Source organism: Saccopteryx bilineata, chromosome 4, assembly GCF_036850765.1.
Source record: "Saccopteryx bilineata isolate mSacBil1 chromosome 4, mSacBil1_pri_phased_curated, whole genome shotgun sequence".
Taxonomy (NCBI): Eukaryota; Metazoa; Chordata; class Mammalia; order Chiroptera; family Emballonuridae; genus Saccopteryx; species Saccopteryx bilineata.
Genome location: NC_089493.1, coordinates 78,961,749 through 78,981,927, shown reverse-complemented (window position 1 = coordinate 78,981,927; position 20,179 = coordinate 78,961,749). Strand labels below are relative to the sequence as shown.

Genomic DNA, 20,179 nt, shown 5'->3' with positions numbered 1-20,179 from the left:
TGCTGTATAAATTATATTCTGATTCTATTTTGAAGGCAGGTATGAGAAACAACTTTCTAGGTTAGAGGTGGAATCACACAGAGATATACATAGTACACTAAAACTTCTAGATCAGCGATTCCTAAATCTGGCTCAGATCAGAATTGCCTGGGAGGTTTTTAAAGACACAGATTCCAAGGCCACGCCTCCAGACCCACTAGGAACCTCCGTGGGTAGGCCCCAGGGGTCTGTATGTCAGAAGCTTCCCTGTGATTCTAGACATCAGCCAGCCTTAAAACCATGTTTTATTACCATTTTGGGCAGGAAAGGGAATACATTATTACAAAGGCTGGTGAATAAACTAAAAATAAGTCATGAAAAAAATATCTCTTCCTCATGAAATTGAAAAATAGTGGAACCATTAAGTTCATATTCAGAAATATAGATATTGAAAGTTTACTCTATAAGCCCAAATGTATTCTAGATAGTTGTGTACAAAAATAACAATAAAACAAAACCATTCAACAGTTTCTCAAACCTCCAAAAATGTTGCCAGCTTGAAAGCACGAAAAAAATAGTTCTTTTCATTTAAATTGGTAATGATTAAGGATGAATAAAAGGCAACGAGAGCACGAGAAACGGCACAGGGTTTATATCATTATAAAATGGTTTCCCAAACATTTAATTTGCCTTACACCAAACATGTTATGCATTTGGACTTGCATAAAACCCTGACTCTGCCTGTCAGAGCAGTATTTACTTATTGTTCAATGATCAGAGGAAAAATTGCAGGTACCAGAATTCCCAGTCTTTCATTGGCACATTTAAGCTAAGTGATAGCTCTTCCACATAAGAAAAATACAAGTAATCATAGCAATTGCTCATAAAATCTTAAATCATATGAAAAGAGTCTTGGCTCTTTGGCTTTTTCCAGTTTCCTTTGAATAGTCACAAAACTGAAATGTAAGTGATTGAATTGTAATAAACATCTATAATGCTGAAGTAAGAATTTCTTTTCCTTTCCTAGGCCTCTGTGGGTAGAATTCCCTGATGAATTAGAGACTTTTGGTGTGGAAGATGAGTACATGCTAGGTGAGCATTGCGTAATTATAGTTATGATACTGTAATTATGTTCTTTTTCTTTTTTTATGACAGAGACAGAGAGAGAGAGACAGAGAGAGAGACAGATAGGGACAGACAGACAGGAAGGAAGAGAGATGAGAAGCATCAGTTCTTCATTGTGGTTCCTTAGTTGTTTATTATTACTGTCTTTTATGTGCCTTGACCCGGGATAGGGGGGTTCCAGCAGAGCCAGTGACCCCTTGCTCAAGCCAGTGACCTTGGGCTCAAGCCAGCGACCTTGGGCTTCAAGCCATTGACCTTTTGGCTCAAACCAGGGACCATGGAGATTCATGTCTATGATCCCACACTCAAGCCAGTGACCCTGCAGTCAAGCCGGATGATCCTGCACTTAAGCCAGGGACCTTGGAGTTTCGAACCAGGGTTCTCTACATCCCAGTCCGATGCTTTATTCACTGCACCACTGCCTGGTAGGCTGTAATTATGTTCTTCTTATTATATTTTCTAGTGTAATTACAAGTGCTAAAAAGTCCCCAATTTCAGAGAGCCAAAAATAAAAGACATTTTATCACCAAGATTTTTAGTGTATTAATGGGATCATAGCTATTGTATTGTCATGTTGCACCTCTCATAATATTAACTTTAAATTACATATCATTAAAGGGAAGGGAAGGGAAGTAGGAAAAAGTAGACCTGATGGCTGTAATAAAGACCCAAAAGAACTTATTCCATATGCAAAATAGGACAGGGTGGGCAGTGACTCTTCTTTAACAAGGGTGAACCACCAAATCCAGAACATAGAAGTCTATCATCTTGACAGTAGGGCACAAAAAGCTATGCTCAACAGAGAGTGGAAACCCCAAAATATAAAATACCTAGCTCTTCAGGTTTCCACTCATCCTTAGGTGTTTGCTGAAACAGCTACTTCCTTGGAGCAAATTTTCCTGATCAAATTGCTTCCTAATACCTAATTCCACCTACTTAGGTCCAAGTCAGTCCCTCTTATTACATAACTTTCATTTTATTTTGTACTTTCCTTTATTGATATTTGAACTCTAACTTGTAATTATGTTTTTTTGTTGTTGTTGTTGTTTTTGGGTTTTTTTTCTGTATTTTTCTAAAGCCGGAAACGGGGAGAGACAGTCAGACAGACTCCCGCATGCGCCCGACCGGGATCCACCCGGCCCGCCCACCAGGGGGCGACGCTCTGCCCACCAGAGGGCGATGCTCTACTCCTCCGGGGCGTCGCTCTGTTGCGACCAGAGCCACTCTAGTGCCTGGGGCAGAGGCCGAGGAGCCATCCCCAGCACCCAGGCCATCTTTGCTCCAGTGGAGCCTCGGCTGCCGGAGGGGAAGAGAGAGACGAGAGGAAGGAGAGGGGGAGGGGTGGAAAAGCAGATGGGCGCTTCTCCTGTGTGCCCTGGCCGGGAATCGAACCCGGGACTTCTACATGCCAGGCCGACGCTCTACCACTGAGCCAACCGGCCAGGGCCTAATTATGTTTTTAATACCTGTCTTCACTAACTGTAACTTCCATGAGGACAGGGACCCTGTCTGTCTTGTTTGCCACCATATCCCCAGAGCTTAGCACAGTGCCTGGTTCTCAGTAGGCACTCTATAAATATTTGTTGTATTAAAGAGAGAATTCATAAATAATTAAATTTTACAAGTGTGTGGTGTCAAAATCAAAACAAAATGAATAATTTTGATGGCTTTTAGTAGAATTTTAGCCTTCCCAACAATAATTGCCCAAGGAAGAAGATCTGAGTGTCCACGCTGACCACACTTCTGGATAACAGTAGTAGGCTCACCATCATCTGCATCACTCATAGCAAACAGTGAAGCACTTGGATAAGTGCAGTGGTGCTTTCAGACTACTGACACACTAGCAGTTATGCACAAGAAGAGACTGTGGGTTCCTCCCTTTAATCTCAATATACTATAAGTAGATTAATGACAGGCAATGATACAATCACCTCTGGGAGACCCTGCCCTCTTTCTAGCAATCGTTGGTTCAACTTTCTCCTCCTTTAAGAAGTTTATAGTGCCTGACCAGGTGGTGGCACACTGGATAGAGCATCAGACTAGGACTCAGAGGACCCAAGTTTGAAACCCGGAGGTCGCTGGCTTGAGCACCTCCATCTTCACAGCGCCTTCTCTTCTAAGTATTTGTGTCTCCTCTTCCTTCTCTCTCATAAGGATAATTGTGGTGACATTTAGGGCCCACCTGGATAATCCTGGATAATCGTAGATAATCTCATCTCAAGATTCTTACTGTAGTCAAATCTGTTATCACAGAGGGTAATTTCACTACTTCCAGGGATTAGGAAGTAACCAAGCTTTTCTCTAGAATGTTCATGAGTTATGGTCTTTGCCCTTGGTTTCTCCAGTAATTTGCAGTACTGAAGACAGCTTGTGTGCGGGCTCACCACTTGAGTGCTGGGTTGCTGGCTTGAGCATGGGATTGCAGATATTACCCCATGGTCACTGGCTTGAGCCCAAAGGTTCTGGCTTGAGCCCAAGGTCGCTGGCTTGAGCATGAAGTCATTTGCTTTGCTGGAGCCCTCCGGTCAAGGTACATATGAGAAAGCAATCAATGAACAACTAGGGTGCCTCAATAAAAACTTGATGCTTCTCATCTCTCTCCCTTCCTCTCTGTCTATCCCTATCTGTCCCTCTTCTGTTTCTCTCTCTGTCACACACACAAAAAGAAATTTATAGTCTGATGGTCTTTAAAACTACAAAAGCACTCAATAAAAAGGAAAGGATGTTTTCAGACCTCTTATAATATTATTAAACTTTATTTCCTCTCCATTTTTCAGGAGGTGCTTTATTGGTTCATCCAGTCTCAGAGCCAAAAGCTACCGTGGTTGATGTGTTTCTGCCAGGATCAAATGAGGCAAGAGTAAATGACAATCACATATGTTATGTCTCTTGTAGCTCATTCCTCATTCTGATGAATTAGCCCTGTTGGGATGTAGATTTCCTCATTATGCAGTGCTGAAGACAGCCTAAATGACCATAGCAACTAAAGAATCTTGTAAGTCTTGACCACTGTCCTCAGAGGTCAAGACTTAATGAAAGGGCAGGGAGAGGGATGAGTAGGTGCTGATAGAAAGGAGGAGCAGGATAGTTCTTTAGCTTCACACTTTGACTTGTGTAAGTGACTCCTTATAAACACACTGAAGTTTTAGGTAGGAAGAAATTTTCAGTCTACTATGAAGCATCAAACTCTGGGGGAAACTAGTACAAAAAGACTTTGCTCTTTGGTTCTGGCTCTATCTGAATCCTGAGTTTTTGGCACCAAAACCTGGTCTCCAGATATTCACCAAAGTGGATAAAAAGTAACAACAGTGACTTCCCTCTCTGCCCCTCTGGCCTTCTTCTGGTCTTATATTAGTTATTGTCATTGACTATCATTACTATATATGATATTTCATCCTGAACCTGCACGAGCCCAGGGCACTGAACCCAGGCAGGGCATGGGGAGAGGTGGGTATAAGCCAAACAGCTGTGGAGCAGACAGCCAGCCATGGGACATAAGAGCTACAGCCTCCAGAGACAGACCAAGGATATAACCAAAGGGGCTAGGAGAAAAGACAGGCAGAAACTTGGGGCATTAGACCCGGGAAAGAGTGTATGGAATAGAGAGCAGGAAGGAGACAGATCCGGGAGATGGTCCTTGAGCACTGGAATATTGCCACAGGTTAAAGCACACAGGGGGAAGAGCCATGAAGGATACTGAACTGACGTGGGACCACCACACCAAGATATCCTTGTACTGTCAAGGCAAGTGGTGAGGTAGCTGAGCATGCCATGGCCACTGCTCTGTACTGTCAAGGAGATCGGTGCTATTCTCTTTTCATCCAGGTTTACATGTATGGTTGTTGTATTGGTTCCTTTTTTTTTATGCTTAGGTTGAATAAAATGATTTAATGTATATATTTTTTTTATTTTTTTTATTTTTCTTTTCCAAGGGAGAGGAGGGGAGATAGACTCCCACATGCACCCTGACCGGGATCTACCCGGCAACCCCCATCTGGGGCTTATACTCTGCCTATCTGTGGCCATGCTCGCAACCAAGCTATTTTTCGTGCCTCGAGCAGAGGCTCTGTGGAGCCTCAGCAGAGCCATTCTCAGCGCCGGGGGTCGAAGCACTTGAACCAATTGAGCCATGGCTGCAGGAGGGGTAAAGAGAGGGAGAGAGAGGGGAGGAGGGGGAAGGGAGGAGAAGCAGATGGTTGCTTCTCCTGTGTGCCCTGGCCAGAATTGAACCTGGAATTTCTACATGCCCAGCCAGCACTCTACCACTGATCCAACCGGCCAGGGCCTAATGTATATTCTTTTTATATTTACATTTTGTGTTGGTTTCTCGAGGCTGCTGTAACAAATTACCATAAACCCCGTGGCTTAAAATAACAAAAATTTATTCTTTCACTATAATGGTGGCTTAAGGCCAAAATCAAGGTGTCAGCAGGGTTGGTTCCTTCTGAGGCTCAGTGGGAGGGTCTATCGCATGTCTCTCTCCAGCTTTTGGTGGCTCCCCACATCCTTGGCGCTCCTTAGTTTGTGGCTGCATTACTTCAGTCCACACCTCCATCTTCATAGTGCCTTCTCTTCTAAGTGTCTGTGTCTCCTCTTCCTTCTCTCTCATAAGGATAATTGTGGTGACATTTAGGGCCCACCTCGATAATCCTGGATAATCCTAGATAATCTCGTCTCAAGATCCTTACTGTAGTCAAATCTGTTATCACAGAGGGTAATTTCACTACTTCCAGGGATTAGGAAGTAACCAAGCTTTTTTCTAGAATGTTCATGAGTTATGGTCTTTGCCCTCGGTTTCTCCAGTAATTTTCAGTACTGAAGCTGAGGGCTCTTTACAAAGGTTCCTTTGCCAAGTAGAAACTTGAGAAAAATGTTAAATACAATAGCTAAATAAATTGTCCTTTCAGGCATTTCTGCTAAGAGTTGTTCAAATTGATTCTAACAAAGCAAAAGCTTTCATTAAAAGGAACAAGCTCCATCGCCCCCTAGTGGGTTTGCTGGGTGGGTCCTGGTTGGGGTGCATGCAGGAATCTGTCTCTCTGCCTTCCCTCCTCTCACTAAAATAAAATTAAAAAAAAAAAAGATAAAAGAGGAACAAGCTCCCTTTCTGACTTAGCCATACAGTTTTATTAACCGCCTGCAATCATTGCAAGCACATTGTTGTGACTATATAATATATTCCCTCTACAGTTCCCAGAGCATTCTGTAATTGTTTCTCTTGCTTACATCTTCCAAAAGCCTGAGTGGAGAGCCAAGCCATTCTTTGCCAGATCTTTACCTCGCTGGTTATCTGGTACCATGTCACACTGTGCAAGGGAGTATCTAAGGTGTCTCACTGTCATCTTCCCCGTATTTCTGTATGGCCCATTCCCTCTCAAGTCTTCCCTCGAGTAGTTCCTTCTCAGTGAGGCCTTCTCTGATCACTTCTTTTTTTCTTTTTTTTTGTATTTTTCCGAAGCTGGAAACGGGGAGAGACAGTCAGACAGACTCCCGCATGCACCCGACCGGGATCCACCCAGCACGCCCACCAGGAGCGAGGCTCTGCCCACCAGGGGGCGATGCTCTGCCCCTCCGGGGCGTCGCTCTGCCGTGACCAGAGCCACTCTAGCGCCTGGGGCAGAGGCCAAGGAGCCATCCCCAGTGCCCGGGCCATCTTTGCTCCAATGGAGCCTTGGCTGCGGGAGGGGAAGAGAGAGACAGAGAGGAAGGGGGGGTGGGGGGTGGAGAAGCAAATGGGCACTTCTCCTATGTGCCCTGGCCGGGAATCGAACCCAGGTTCCCCCACACGCCAGGCCGATGCTCTACCGCTGAGCCAACCGGCCAGGGCCTCTGATGACTTCTTTAAGATTATAAACTACCCACTGCCCCTTTCCAGCCCTCTTTCATCCTTTATTTTTCTCCACAGAACGGTGCCAATTTCTAACATTCTATATATTTGCTTAGATGTTTTGTATATTATCTATCTCTCCCATTAGAATGTTAGCTTTTTGAAGGCTGTTTTTATTTGTTTTTCATTCACAAAATTGTGTTATTAATTTATTGAGTGATCCCTAGTACAAGGCACTATTCCAAATAACAGCAGTGAACAATGTGCACAAAAACCCTTTGTGGAATTTTTAATATAGTGCAGAGACAATGGATACAGTATTTAAAGAAACCCTGCAAATTAATAGTCAGTGCTCACCCTAGGTGTTCTTCTTCCAGTCAGACTAGATTTCAGGTTAGGAATTACTAATACTAACTAGGGAAACATGGAAAGATGATGAGACCACCTCTCTATATTTGAAATAGAAATATAAAGCTGAATTTTGTTTACTGTAGTAACTATGAGCCATGCTGCTCAGGCCCAGGCTCCCTTAGCAGAGCAGATGCTGGTCTTACAAGGGGTTTTTGGGAAGCTGGAAGTTTAGGAATGGGCAGGCTTCGAAGGGTGCGAATGGGACGATGTCATCCACAGCATGGTCTTTTTGGGTGAGGTTGGTTTTGATTGGTTGCTCTCAAAGGCCTGTCTTTTGGAGTTGAGACCCCTTTAAACCAGTTTCCATGTCACCCAAAGACTGGTGACATGACCCCACTAATCTTTAAGCACCTCTTTGCTTTCTAGCCCCAGTAAGCTTTGTTTTCTTTTTATTGAATTTATCGGGGTGACATTGGTTCACAAATGTATACAGGTTTCAAGTGTATAACTCAGTGGTAATTAGCCTGGTCCCTATCGCCCACTAGTGGGCATTCCAGCTTTCATGGTGGGCAGTAGCGGAGCAACCAAAGTATAAATAAAAAGATAGATTTAACTATAGTAAGTTGTTTTATAAAGATTTATTCTGCCAAACTTAGCGAAAATCTGACATAAAGTACTTGGTAAGTAATTATTTTTATATGCTTTAACTTGCTGTAACTCTGCTTTATAAATTTTATAAAGTAAAGTTACTTCCCTACTTTATAAATCACCATTACTATGAAACCAGTGAGCGGTTAGAAAATTTTACTACTAACAGAGATACAAAAGTGGGCGGTAGGTATAAAAAGGTTGACTACCCCTGGTATAACTCAACAAAACATCATCTGTACACTGCATCATGTGCCCATTTGAAAGCTGATTTTTATCTGTTATGTTCACTGCTATATCCCCAGCATCTAGATGGGTACTTGGCACATAGTAGGCCTTCAGTAAATACTGGGTGAGAAGCTTGGTGACTGAGTTCTAGGTCTGGTCTAAATGGCATTTTGTACTGGTTATACCCTTTCTAGGTTGGAGATCTTTATATATGACACCAGAACACATACCCTTTACCTCTCATTCTAAATAGTTATTGAAATGGTAAGCAGGTAATCCCAAAATCTTCCTTGAGTCAGTTTTCTTTACCTTTCACTCCTACCAGCTCTTTATCTAAAGCTACTGGAATTCATCAAAGAAAGACATTACACAAAAAGAAACCTAAGACAACAGCCCTCATAAATACAGACACAGAAATACTTCATATAACATTAGCAAATTGAATCCAGCCAATGATAGTATATCATGATGAGGTGAGGTTGATCCTATTGAATTGAGGATTGACTGTAGCTAACCAAGGTTGAGTCACAGCTCTCTCACATTCACAGCAGGACAGTGGCAGATGCAACAGCCCAGAAATATTCAGGATGTGGTGAATAAATTCACCCAGGAGGTGAATTTATGAAACAGACTCTGTGGCTGCCAGAAATAATACTGGACTAGAAGAGAGAAAAAGAGATTTCTATTTTTGCACTGCTTCTGATGGTATCTTAAAGATTTATTTCATCAAATGGCTTTGTAGGACCTTTTTGGTACTTTGGCAACTAAACCCCCATGACAGGAACCCCAGATAAGAGTTTGAACCTCGTCCCTGTATTATACTCTGTAAAAAAAAAAAAAAAAAAAAATCCTATAGTAGTAATTCAAGTGTCCATTTGTTTTTCTCCAAGATCTGTTTTCTTCTTTGATACTTTCCTTTTCTCCTGCCTCTTCTGTAATTAATTTGCTTGCAATGTGCTTTCTTTTGTTGTTTCTGTCTCTTGTTCATCTTTTTTCTTTTCTTTCTTTCTTTCTTTCTTTTTTTTTTTTTTACTATTAGACACATTAAGTTTTTATAAACCAACCAACTGGACTGTAAAATCCATGAGGTCAGGAACTGTGTCTTTTTGTTCACTTGCGTATACCTAGCAGTGCCAGGTACATGATAGGTTGTTTAATAGTTCTTAGATGGATGGATGGATGAATGGACAAATGAGTGGGTTTCAGTCAAATTAGTCAATCACAGTAGTAGGTTAGTCCTTTGGGATCTTCTTAAAGATATGTATCTTCCTAACTTCTACTCAAGACTCTTTTTTTAATTATACATACTTTAGCTTCCTGGTTATTTGAAATCAAGATAAATGAATGTTTTATTGAATAATAATATTGTGAGCAGAGTTGTTCATATGCTCCTTTTCATTGGGGTCTGTTCCTTTTCAGGTCTGGTATGACTCTAAGACATTTACTGCTTGGGAAGGAGCATGTACTATGAAGATCCCAGTAGCCTTGGACACCGTGAGTTGTTTTCAGACTGTTATCTTTACCAATTGTGCTGCATTAGTCTGCTCAGACTGTCATAACACAGTGCCATAGGCTGGTTGGCTTAAACAACAGAAATTTATTTTCTCATAGTTCTGGAGGCTCTATGTACTAGATTATGGTGCCAACCAATTAAGTTCCTGGTGAGGACTCTGTTCCTGGCATGTAGACAGCTGCTTTTTTGCTGTGTCTTCCTCACACGACAGAGGGAGAGAGTGAGGTGTAGGACAAGGTGCCACTCTTATGACTTCACTTAATTACTTCTGTAAAGGCCTTATCTCCAAATACAGTAACATTGAAGGATGGGACTTCATATGAATTTGGGGTGGGGGGACAACACACAAAAATTCAGTCTATAATATTTGCCTACATAGAAAGAATCAAAGTGGCCCTGGCCAGGTTGCTCCAGTGGATAGAGCATTATCTGGGTGTGCTGAGGTCGTGGTTTTGATCTCCAGGTAGGGCATATACGAAAAGCAATCTATGAGTGCACAACTAAATGAACAACTAAGTAGAACAATGAGTTGATGCTTCCTCTCTCCCTTCTTACTGCCAACTGCGAGTCAAGCAGAGGGTGGACATCTTAACTACTCCAGCCTTACTCCCAGCATCATTTATATTCTTGTACTCATCTCCTGGCCTGTACTTCACTCAGAGCAAAGTACAATCAGTCGTGTGGTCCAGGGAGCTTTCTTTCAGAGGACTGTACTGGAAGAGAGGAAACCTCCTGGGCGTTCTCTGCTGGGAATGCCATTCCAGAAGCCCATAGGTTTGTGTCCTGCCTACAACCCCATTGTTAGAGTCACTTAAAATGCCCTTGGTGGCTTCTATCACAGGAGTTTCACAAATACCCTCAGAACTGAGTCATTCATCCTGATGATGCAGAGAATCAGGGAGCAAGGAGGTATAGGTTTCAGTGAATAAGAACAAAAGTCATCTTCCCCAAACAAAGAAACTACCATCTTTTATATACACACATACCCATATACCTCTGGGCCAGCTCGCACAGACAGACAAATTCACAGGCCCTAGAGTAAATATGTTTATAGGATATGGAGAACAGGTAGTAAACTGTCAAAGGGTGAGAAGGTTTTTAAGTGTTGGAACTCTTTTTCCTTTCACTGCCAGGGCCCCCATATCTGCCACCTTCATGCTCACAAATTTATATTGCTTTACTTGTAAAGAATGTGAGTCTTGTTCAATGAAACATTTTTAAATTCTACTTTGAAATTGCCTTGTATGAATACTCCTTTCCTGAGAGTGTTGCTCTGTTACAGATCCCAGTGTTTCAACGAGGTGGAAGTATAGTGCCAATAAAGACAATTATAGGAAAATCCACAGGCTGGATGACCGATTCCCCATACGGACTCCGGGTGGCTCTAAGCACTAAGGTATTCGGAAAGGGTTACCTTTACACATTTTGTTTGTTACCACTCTGTCTCTTCAGTGTGGTAGCCTTCTGAGTGTGTGACACTATGTAAAAGTTGTGACCCCCATTTATGGGTTAGGTGCTTCAGATGTTTATCTAGAATCAAAGTTTTGGACCATTGCCTAGCTTGTCTGTCTTGCCTGGAATTGTTCTTAAAGGAGCTCTGAGTACTAGAAATGACAGAAATCTCCTCTGGGGGCACTGTGACCCTTGGTGCTTTGCAACTTGGCATTGATTCCCACTGGACTGAAAGGTCATCGGGGCCTGGGCAGCCTGCCACAGGGATCAGCTCTGAAATTCGGGCTCCTGTATAAGGGTATCTGAATTGCTGCAACATTTCAGGGATGCCACCCCCCACACAATGACTTCTGTTCTCATCAGATGGCCCAAACAACGAAAATCTCCTTGAGTAAAGCCTGGAGACTCTGGAATTGATCTGTCCTTTTGAGCCAACTGAGGCCTATAGCATATTCCTTCCTATCCATTTGCCCAAATACAGTACCAAACACAAATTCTTACTCATGCAAATATTATAAAATAATTAAGCTTTCTTTTTCTTACATCCTTCTTTTCCATCTCTTTCACTTAGGCATGTTATTTTTTTGGGGGGGAGGGGACGGGTATGCAGCTCAGGCCCATAAGAGACCACAGAATAAAATACAAGAGACTCAAGATCCATAGCACATCAAGCATTGTCAATAACAGTAATCTGCCATATGGCGTGCTATGACACTGTGTGACATGCAAAAGGGGTCCTACTAAAAAGAGTAGTACCTAGATACCATTCTCTACATGAAGAGTCTTCTGGAAATAACTGACCTCATTCGTTATATACTAATCTTGTTTTAAACTTCAGTTTAATTCCATGAACTTTCATGACCTGTTATCACATTATAGGATTTTCAGGGAAGCCACCCATGCCACTGACCATGCTTCACAGTTTAAATTTCTTTCAACAAGGCCCAGCTCCTTGTGCCCCTCTTACTTATATTATTTATTATTTATTTATATTATTTCATTAATGGGTATTATATATATTTGTATCTCTACTTTATACAGCTTAAATATTAAACTTTTGTTCAACATATTTTTTCACAAAATTTTAAATCTATGTATTACTTCCCTTTAAGAGTGGCATCTTTCCCTTGAAAGGTATTATATAACCACATTCTCCGTCTGTGATTACTCCCCAGGATTCTGCGGTGGGTGAGTTGTATCTCGATGATGGCCATTCGTTCCAATACCTCCACCAGAAGCAATTCTTACACAGGAAATTTTGTTTCTGTGCAGGTGTTTTGAGCAACAGGTAATGACCGCTAAAAATCAGTGTGTTTTCTAAAGTAAATTATGCTACCCTTTTGCTATCCTAAAATACACAGCTGATATTTTAAGGAACAATTTAAGAAAGTTAATGATAAAGGCCATTTGTAGAATGTTTTTCCTTTTTTTCCCCCAGCTTTATTCAGGTATAATTGACAAATAAAATTGTAATATATTTAAAGTGTATAATGTGATGTATGATATATGTCTACATTGTGAAAGGATCCCACTGTGGATTTAATACATCCATCACCTCATATATTTACATTATTTTTTGATGAGAAGACTTAAGTTCTACTCCCTTAGCAAATTTAAGTTATATTATACAGTATTATCAACTCTATTCACCATGTTATACACTAGATCAGAGGTCGGGAACCTTTTTGGCTGAGAGAGCCATGAATGCCACATATTTTAAAATGTAATTCTGTGAGAGCCATACGACGACCCATGTACCTTATGCATTATCCAATAAAAATTTGGTGTAGTCCCAGAGGACAGCTGTGATTGGCTCCAGCCACTCGCAACCATGAACATGAGTGGTAGGAAACGAATGGATTGTAATACATGAGAATGTTTTATATTTTTAATGTTATTTCTTTTTATTAAAGATTTATCTGTGAGCCAGATGCAGCCATCAAAAGAGCCACATCTCCCTGGCCGGTTGGCTCAGTGGTGGAGCGTCGGCCTGGTGCGCAAGGGGTCCCGGGTTCGATTTCCGGCCAGGGCACACAGGAGAAGCGCCCATCTGCTTCTCCACCCCTCCCCCTCTCCTTCCTCTCTGTCTCTCTCTTCCCCTCCCGCAGCGAGGCTCCATTGGAGCAGGGATGGCCCGGGCGCTGGGGATGGCTCCTTGACCTCTGCCCCAGGCGCTGGAGTGGCTCTGGTCGCAACAGAGCGACGCCCCGGAGGGGCAGAGCATCGCCCCCTGGTGGGCAGAGTGTCGCCCCCTGGTGGGCAAAGTGTCGCCCCCTGGTGGGCATGCCGGTTGGATCCCGGTCGGGCGCATGCGGGAGTCTGTCTGACTGTCTCTTCCCATTTCCAGCTTCGGAAAAATACAAAAAAAAAAAAAAAAAAAAAGAGCCACATCTGGCTCGCAAGCCATAGGTTCCCGACCCCTGCATTAATCCTCAGAACTTATTCATGTTAGAACTGAAAGTTTGTACATGTTTACCAGCCTCTCCCTATTTCCCCCACGGCCTGTCCCCCAGCACCCTCCATTCTACTCTCTGTTTCTATAAGTTTGACTTTAAAAAAAAAAAGGATTCTACATCTAAATGATCTAAATGATACCATGTAGTATTTATCTTTCTCTGTCTAGCTTATTTCACTTAGCATAGGGTCCTCCAGGTTTATCCATGTTGTCACAAATGGCAGGATATCCATCTTTTTTAAGGCTGAAAAATACAATATATTTCATTATGTTCTATATCACATCTTTAGCTGTTCATTTCTGACAATTAGATTGTTTCCATACCTTGGCTATTGTGAATAATGCTGAGTGAACATGGAGGTACAGATATCTCTTCAAGATAGTTATTTTATTTCCTTCAGATATATACCCAGAAGTGGGACTGCTAGTTCATATGATAGTTCTATTCTTAATATTTTGAGAAACATTCATGCTATTTTCCATAGTGGTTATACCAGTTTACATTCTCAGCAACAATGTACAAAGGTTTTCTTTTCTTCACCTTTCCACCAGCATTCTTCTTTTTGATAATTAGATACACTCACAGGTGTGAGGTGATTTCTCATTATGATTTTGATTTGCATTTTCCTGGTGACTAATGATGTGTGAGCACCTTTTCATGTATCTATGGGCCATTCATATGTCTTCTTTGGAAAAATGCCTATTTAAGTCCTTTGCCAATTTTTAATTGAGCTATTTTGGTTTTTGCTATTGAATTATATGAGTTTCTACTATATTTTGAATGTTAATTATATATTTGGACATACCCGTATTGGATCTGTGGTTTACAAATATTTTCTCCCATTCCATATGTTGCCTTTTCATTTTGTTGATGGTTTTCTTTGCTATGCAGAGCTTTTTAGTTTGATGAGGTCCCACTTGTTCATTTTTGCTTTTGCTGCCTTTGCTTTTTGTGTCAAGTCCAAAAAAATCACCACCGAGACCAATGTTAAGGAGCTTACTCCTCATGTTTTCTTCTAGGAGTTTCATGGTTTCAGGTCTGACATTCAAATATTTACCCATTTTGAGTTGATTTTTATGTATGGTATAAGAGTCCATTTTATTTTCTCTTTCTTTGTTTGTTTCTTTCTTTCTTAATTTTTTTTATTTTTTCGAAGTTAGAAGCAGGGAGGCAGTCAGACAGACTCCTGCATGCACCCGACCAGGATCCACCCGGTATGCCCACCAGGGGGTGATTCTCTGCCCATCTAGGGCATTGCTCCATTATAGCTGGAGCCATTCTAGCGCCTGAAGCAGAGGCCGTGGAGCCTTCCTCAGCACCCAAGCAAACTTTTACTCCAATGGAGTCTTGGCTGTGGGAGGGGAAGAGAGAGAGAGATAAGAAGGAGAGGGTTAAGGGTGGAGAAGCAGATGGGCACCTCTCCTGTGTGCCCTGACTGGTAATCGAACCCATGACTTCCACACGCTGGGCCAACGCTCTACCGCTGAACCAACCGGCCAGGGCCTTTTCCTTCCTTCCTTCCTTCCTTCCTTCCTTCCTTCCTTCCTTCCTTCCTTCCTTCCTTCCTCCCTCCCTCCCTCCCTCCCTCCCTCCCTTTCTTCCTTCCTTTCTTCCTTCTTTCCCTCCTTCCTTCCCTCCTTCCTCCTTTCCTTTCCTTCCTTCCTTTCTTTCTTTCTTTTCTTCTTTCTTTCTTTCTTTCTTTCTTTCTTTCTTTCTTTCTTTCCTTCTTTCTCTCTTTTTACTTTCTTTCTTCTTACTTTCTTTAAACATGTGGGTATTCAGCTTTCCCAAAACTATTGATTGAAGAGACTATCTATCCTTTCCCCATTTTATATTTCTGGGGTTTTTATTCTGTTCCACTGATTGATGTGTGTTTTTATGACAATACCTTACTGTTTTGATTACTATAGTTTTGTAATATAGTTTGAAATCAGGCATTGTAATGCCTCCAACTTTGTTCTTTCTCAAAACTACTTTGGCTATTTGGAGTCTTCTGTAGTCCCATGTGAATTTTAAGATTGTTCTTTTAATTGCTAAGGAAAATGCCATTGGAATTTTGATAGGGATTACATTGAATCTGTAGATTGCCTTGAATAGTACAGAGATTTTAACAATATTAATTCTTCCAACCATGAACACAGAATATCTTTTTACTTGTTTGAATCTTCTTCAATTTCTTTTCAGTGTACAGAATTTTCACCTTCATGAGTAAATTTATTCCTGACTATTTCTTGATGTTATTAATACATGAGATTGTTTTCTTAATTTTTCTTTCCAACAGCTGATTGTTAATTTTGAGAAACACACTGATTTTTGTATATTGATTTTGTATCCTTTAACTTTACTGAATTTGTTTATTCTAACAGTTTTTTAATGGACTCTTTAGGGTTTTTTCATTCTTTCTTTCACTTAAGTGAGAGGCAGGGAGGCAGAGAGATAGACTCCTGCATGCGCTCCAACTGGTATCCACCTGGCAGTTCCCGTCTGGGGCTGATGCTCTGCCCATCTGGGGCTGCTGCTCTATTGCTCAGCATCTGGGCTATTTTAGCACCTCTGGTGAGGGATGCCATCCTCAGCTCTGAGGGCCAACTTGCTTGAACCAACTGAGCCATGGATGCATGAGGGGTTGGAGAGAGAGAGAGAGAGAGAGAGAGAAAAGAGAGAAGGAAAGAAAAAGAGGGGGGAGCGGAGGGGGAAGGGTGGAGAAGCAGATGGTCACTTCTCCTGTGTGCCCTGACCAGGAATTGAACCCAGGACTTCCACACGCCATGCCAACACTCTACCGCTGAGCTAAAAGGCCAGAGCCTTTAGGGTTTTCTACATATAGCATCATATCATCTCCAAATAGACACAGTTTCATTTTTTCATTTCTGATTTGGATGCTTTTTCTTTCTTTTCTTTCTTTTTTCCCTAATTGCTTTGGCTAGGCTGTTCAGTACTATATTGAATAAAAGTAGTGAGATTTAGGTCTCCTTGTCACTTTTAAATATGATGTTAGCTGTGGGCTTGTCATATGTGCCTTTATTATATGTTGCTTCTATATTCAGTTTCTTGAGAGTTTTTACCATGAAAGGATGTTGAATTTTGTCAAAAACTTTTTCTGCATCATGTGGTTTTTAAAATTAAATGTATTGGAGTAACATTAGTTAATAATAATATATAAATTTCAGGTATACAAGATCATATGATTTTAATCCTTCCCTTTGTTAATATTGTGTATCACATTTATTGAGTTGTTACGTTGAACCATCTCTGCATCCCAGGGGTAAATCCCACTTGATCGTGGTGTATAATCCTTTAAATGAACTGTTAAATTCAGTTTGCTTGTATTTTTAGAGAATTTTTACATCTATATTCATCAAGGATGATGGCCTGTAATTTTCTTTCCTTGTAATGTCCTTGCTGGCTCTGGTATCAGAATGCTGGTTCTGCAAAATGAGTTTGGAGGTGTCCCCTCCTCTTATATTTTTTTGGTAAGGGTTTGAAAAGGATTTGTATTAACATTTAAGGTTTGGTAGAATTCACAAGTGAAGCCATCTGGTCCTAGAGTTCTCTTTGCTGGGAAGTTTTTAATTAGTGATTTAATCTCCTTACTAGTGTTTGGTCTGTTCAGGCTATTTCTTCATGATTCAGTACAGGTAGGCTGTGTATTTCTAAGAATTTACTCACTTTTCCTAGTTCATCCAATTTGTTGGCTTAATTGTTTTTTGTAGTTTCTTATAATCCTTAATATTTCTATGATATAAAATGTAATGTCTCCTCTCTCATTTCTGATGTTATTTGAGCCCTCTCCCCCCCCCCCCGTTGGTGTGTCTAGTTCAAAGTTTTTCTATTTTATTTATCTTTTTAAAAAACCAGCTTTCAGTTTCATCAATCTTTTCTATTGTCTTTTAAGTCTTTATTTCATTTACTTCTGCCCTGACTTACATTATTTCCTTTCTCCTACTAACTTTAGGCTTAATTCTTTTTCTAGTTCCTTGAGGTGTAAAGTTTGGTTGGTTATTTGAGATATTTCTTTTTTCTTAGTACAGTATAGGCATTTATTGCTTTAAACTTCCCTGTTAGAACTGTTTTTGCTGCATCCCATAAATTTTGATATATTGTGTTTTTACTTTCACTTGTCCCAAGATATTTTATTTTCCCTTTGATCTCTTCTTTGATCCATTGGTTGTTCAGGGCATGTTATTTAATCTCCACATATTTGTGAATTTTCCAGTTTTCTTCTCATAATTGATTTCTGCTGTCATACAATTATGGTCAGAAAAGATGCTTGATATAACTTTAGTCTTCTTAAATTTGCTAAGACTTGTTTTCTGGCCTAACATATGATCTGTCTAGGAGAATGTTCCATGTGTGCTTGAGAAGAGTGTGCATTCTGCTGCTGTTGAATGGAATGTTTTTTATCTACCTGTTAGGTCTATCTGGTCTAACATTTAGTTTAAGTCCAATGTTTCCTTATTGATTGATTTTTCTGTCTATATGGTCTAGTCACTGTTGAAAGGGGGGTATTGAAGTCCCCTACTTTTATTGTACCGCTGTTTCTCCCTTCAGCCCTGTTAATATTTTATATTTTTAGTTTCTCTGATATTGAGTGCATAAATATTTACAAATGTTATATCCTTTTAATGAATTCACTCCTTTATTATTATGTGATGATCTTTATGGTCTCTTGTACAACCTTTGGCATAAAGTCTGTTTTGTTTGATATAAATATAGCTACCCCTGCTGTCTTTTTGTTTTTATTTGTATAAATATCTTTCTCCATTTCTTCACTTTCACTCTGTATGTCTTTAAATCTGATGTAAGTCACTTAAAGGCAGCATATAGCTGGGCCTTGTTTTTTCTTTTTCCTTTTTTTCTAAACCATTCAGCAACTTTCTCTCTTTTAATTGAGGAATTTAATCCAAATACATTTAAAATAATTATTGATAGGTATAGACTTACTATTACCACTTTGTTAATTGTTTTATAAATTCTTTGTTCCTTTCTTCCCCTCTTTTTCTTTTCCTTTATAATTTGATGGTTTTTATGAAGTGGTATACTTTGATTCATTTCTCTCTTACTGTAGGTTTTGGATTTTTGGTTACCATGAGGCTTACATAAAATGTCTTTTAGTTATAACAGTCCATTTTAAGCTGATAACTTTATTTTGAACATATATAAAAGCTCTACATTTTTACACTCTCCTCCCACAGTTTATGTTCTTAATGTCATAATTGATATCTCTTAATAATGTGTATTCATTAACAAATTGTTATAGTTATAATTACTTAAATATTTTTGTCTTTTAATCTTTATGCAGGAGTCATAAATGACTACCCACAACCATTTGACAATGTAATTATAGTGTATCTTGGTCTGGAGTCTCCTGGAGTATTTTTTGTTTTCAATCATTCTATGAACCTCTCTTCCTTATGGTTTTCATCTTTCTTTCCTTCCCTCTCTAAAAAATTTTTAAAAAGAATTAAATTTAAGTTCTCATTAGTTCCATTTATTCATCCATTCAACCATTCATTAAGTATCTGATTTACAATTTGATTGCCGTGTCCAAATCACATCTGTAACTTCAGTGTCCTTAGGTGATTTCTCTCTAAATGACTTGTTAAAAAATAGAGATTGGTTTGGCTACTGTTACTTAGCCCTCAGCACATAGAATCCTCTGTTTCTATCTCTTGACCCTAGTAAACATGATAACTATATGGTTAAGGCTTCCATAGGAAAATAAAGGAGGGGAACTAACAAGGCTGGGGATGTTGGACCTGGCAACCAGTGCAAACCCCTCTTTCTCTCCTTTTTCTAATGCCATTTATTTATATTTCTTTTCAGTTGTGCTGATGAGAGGGGTCATTATCCCAGCAACTGTGTGGTGGAGCAGATCTTTGTCCTAGGCCTCAAGAAACAGCCATCTTCTGTGAGCACCCACTCATCTGGTGAGGAAACAGGCCACTTATTTTCGTAAATACAGAATTATCTGAGGTGAAGAGATGATTAGCCCTGAAACTGACATAATGTCCTTAGCCAAGTGGACTCTACACACTTTCTGGTAGAGAATATACTAGTATCTAGAGGAGCAAGGCCATCCTGCTTCTCTTCATAAACTGGTCTTCCTGCTCTGCTCACTGTAAGCTGTTAATATTTTTCTGAGGGAAATTAATTTGGGCTTGAAGTAATATTGTGGCTTCTCTATTTTTTTTTTAAACTGTAGCTATCTGAAGCCCTACTTATATTTATGGAGTTTCTTAAAGGGCATAGGATGAGATATATTCTTTCTAACCTACTGAATTTCTTGGACAAATCACTTTGTTCCTTACTATTTATTTTCAAACAATCTTTCATTCAAAACAATGAAACATTTCATGTTTAAAAAATCCATGGAGGCCCTGGCCGGTTGGCTAAGCGGTAGAGCATCAGCCTGGCGTGCGGGGGACCCGGGTTCGATTCCCGGCCAGGGCACATAGGAGAAGCGCCCATTTGCTTCTCCACCCCCCCTCCTTCCTCTCTGTCTCGCTCTTCCCCTCCTGCAGCCAAGGCTCCATTGGAGCAAAGATGGCCCGAGCGCTGGGGATGGCTCCTTGGCCTCTACCCCAGGCGCTAGAGTGG

General features: G+C 40.6%; 1 protein-coding gene across 3 annotated transcripts in view; it reads left to right on the top strand.

The window, feature by feature from the left end:
- GANC (glucosidase alpha, neutral C) overlaps positions 1-20,179 on the top strand; it is a 90,907-nt gene that overhangs the window by 69,425 nt on the left and 1,303 nt on the right. For 2 of the 3 annotated variants that reach the window (XM_066276942.1, XM_066276944.1), the window contains 6 exons: positions 1,007-1,071; positions 3,882-3,964; positions 9,578-9,652; positions 10,954-11,067; positions 12,299-12,411; positions 19,406-19,509. In XM_066276942.1, coding sequence (XP_066133039.1) covers positions 1,007-1,071; positions 3,882-3,964; positions 9,578-9,652; positions 10,954-11,067; positions 12,299-12,411; positions 19,406-19,509 — 554 coding nt within the window. The remainder of the gene's footprint in view (positions 1-1,006; positions 1,072-3,881; positions 3,965-9,577; positions 9,653-10,953; positions 11,068-12,298; positions 12,412-19,405; positions 19,510-20,179) is intronic. The other variant, XM_066276943.1, reaches the window with a different exon arrangement.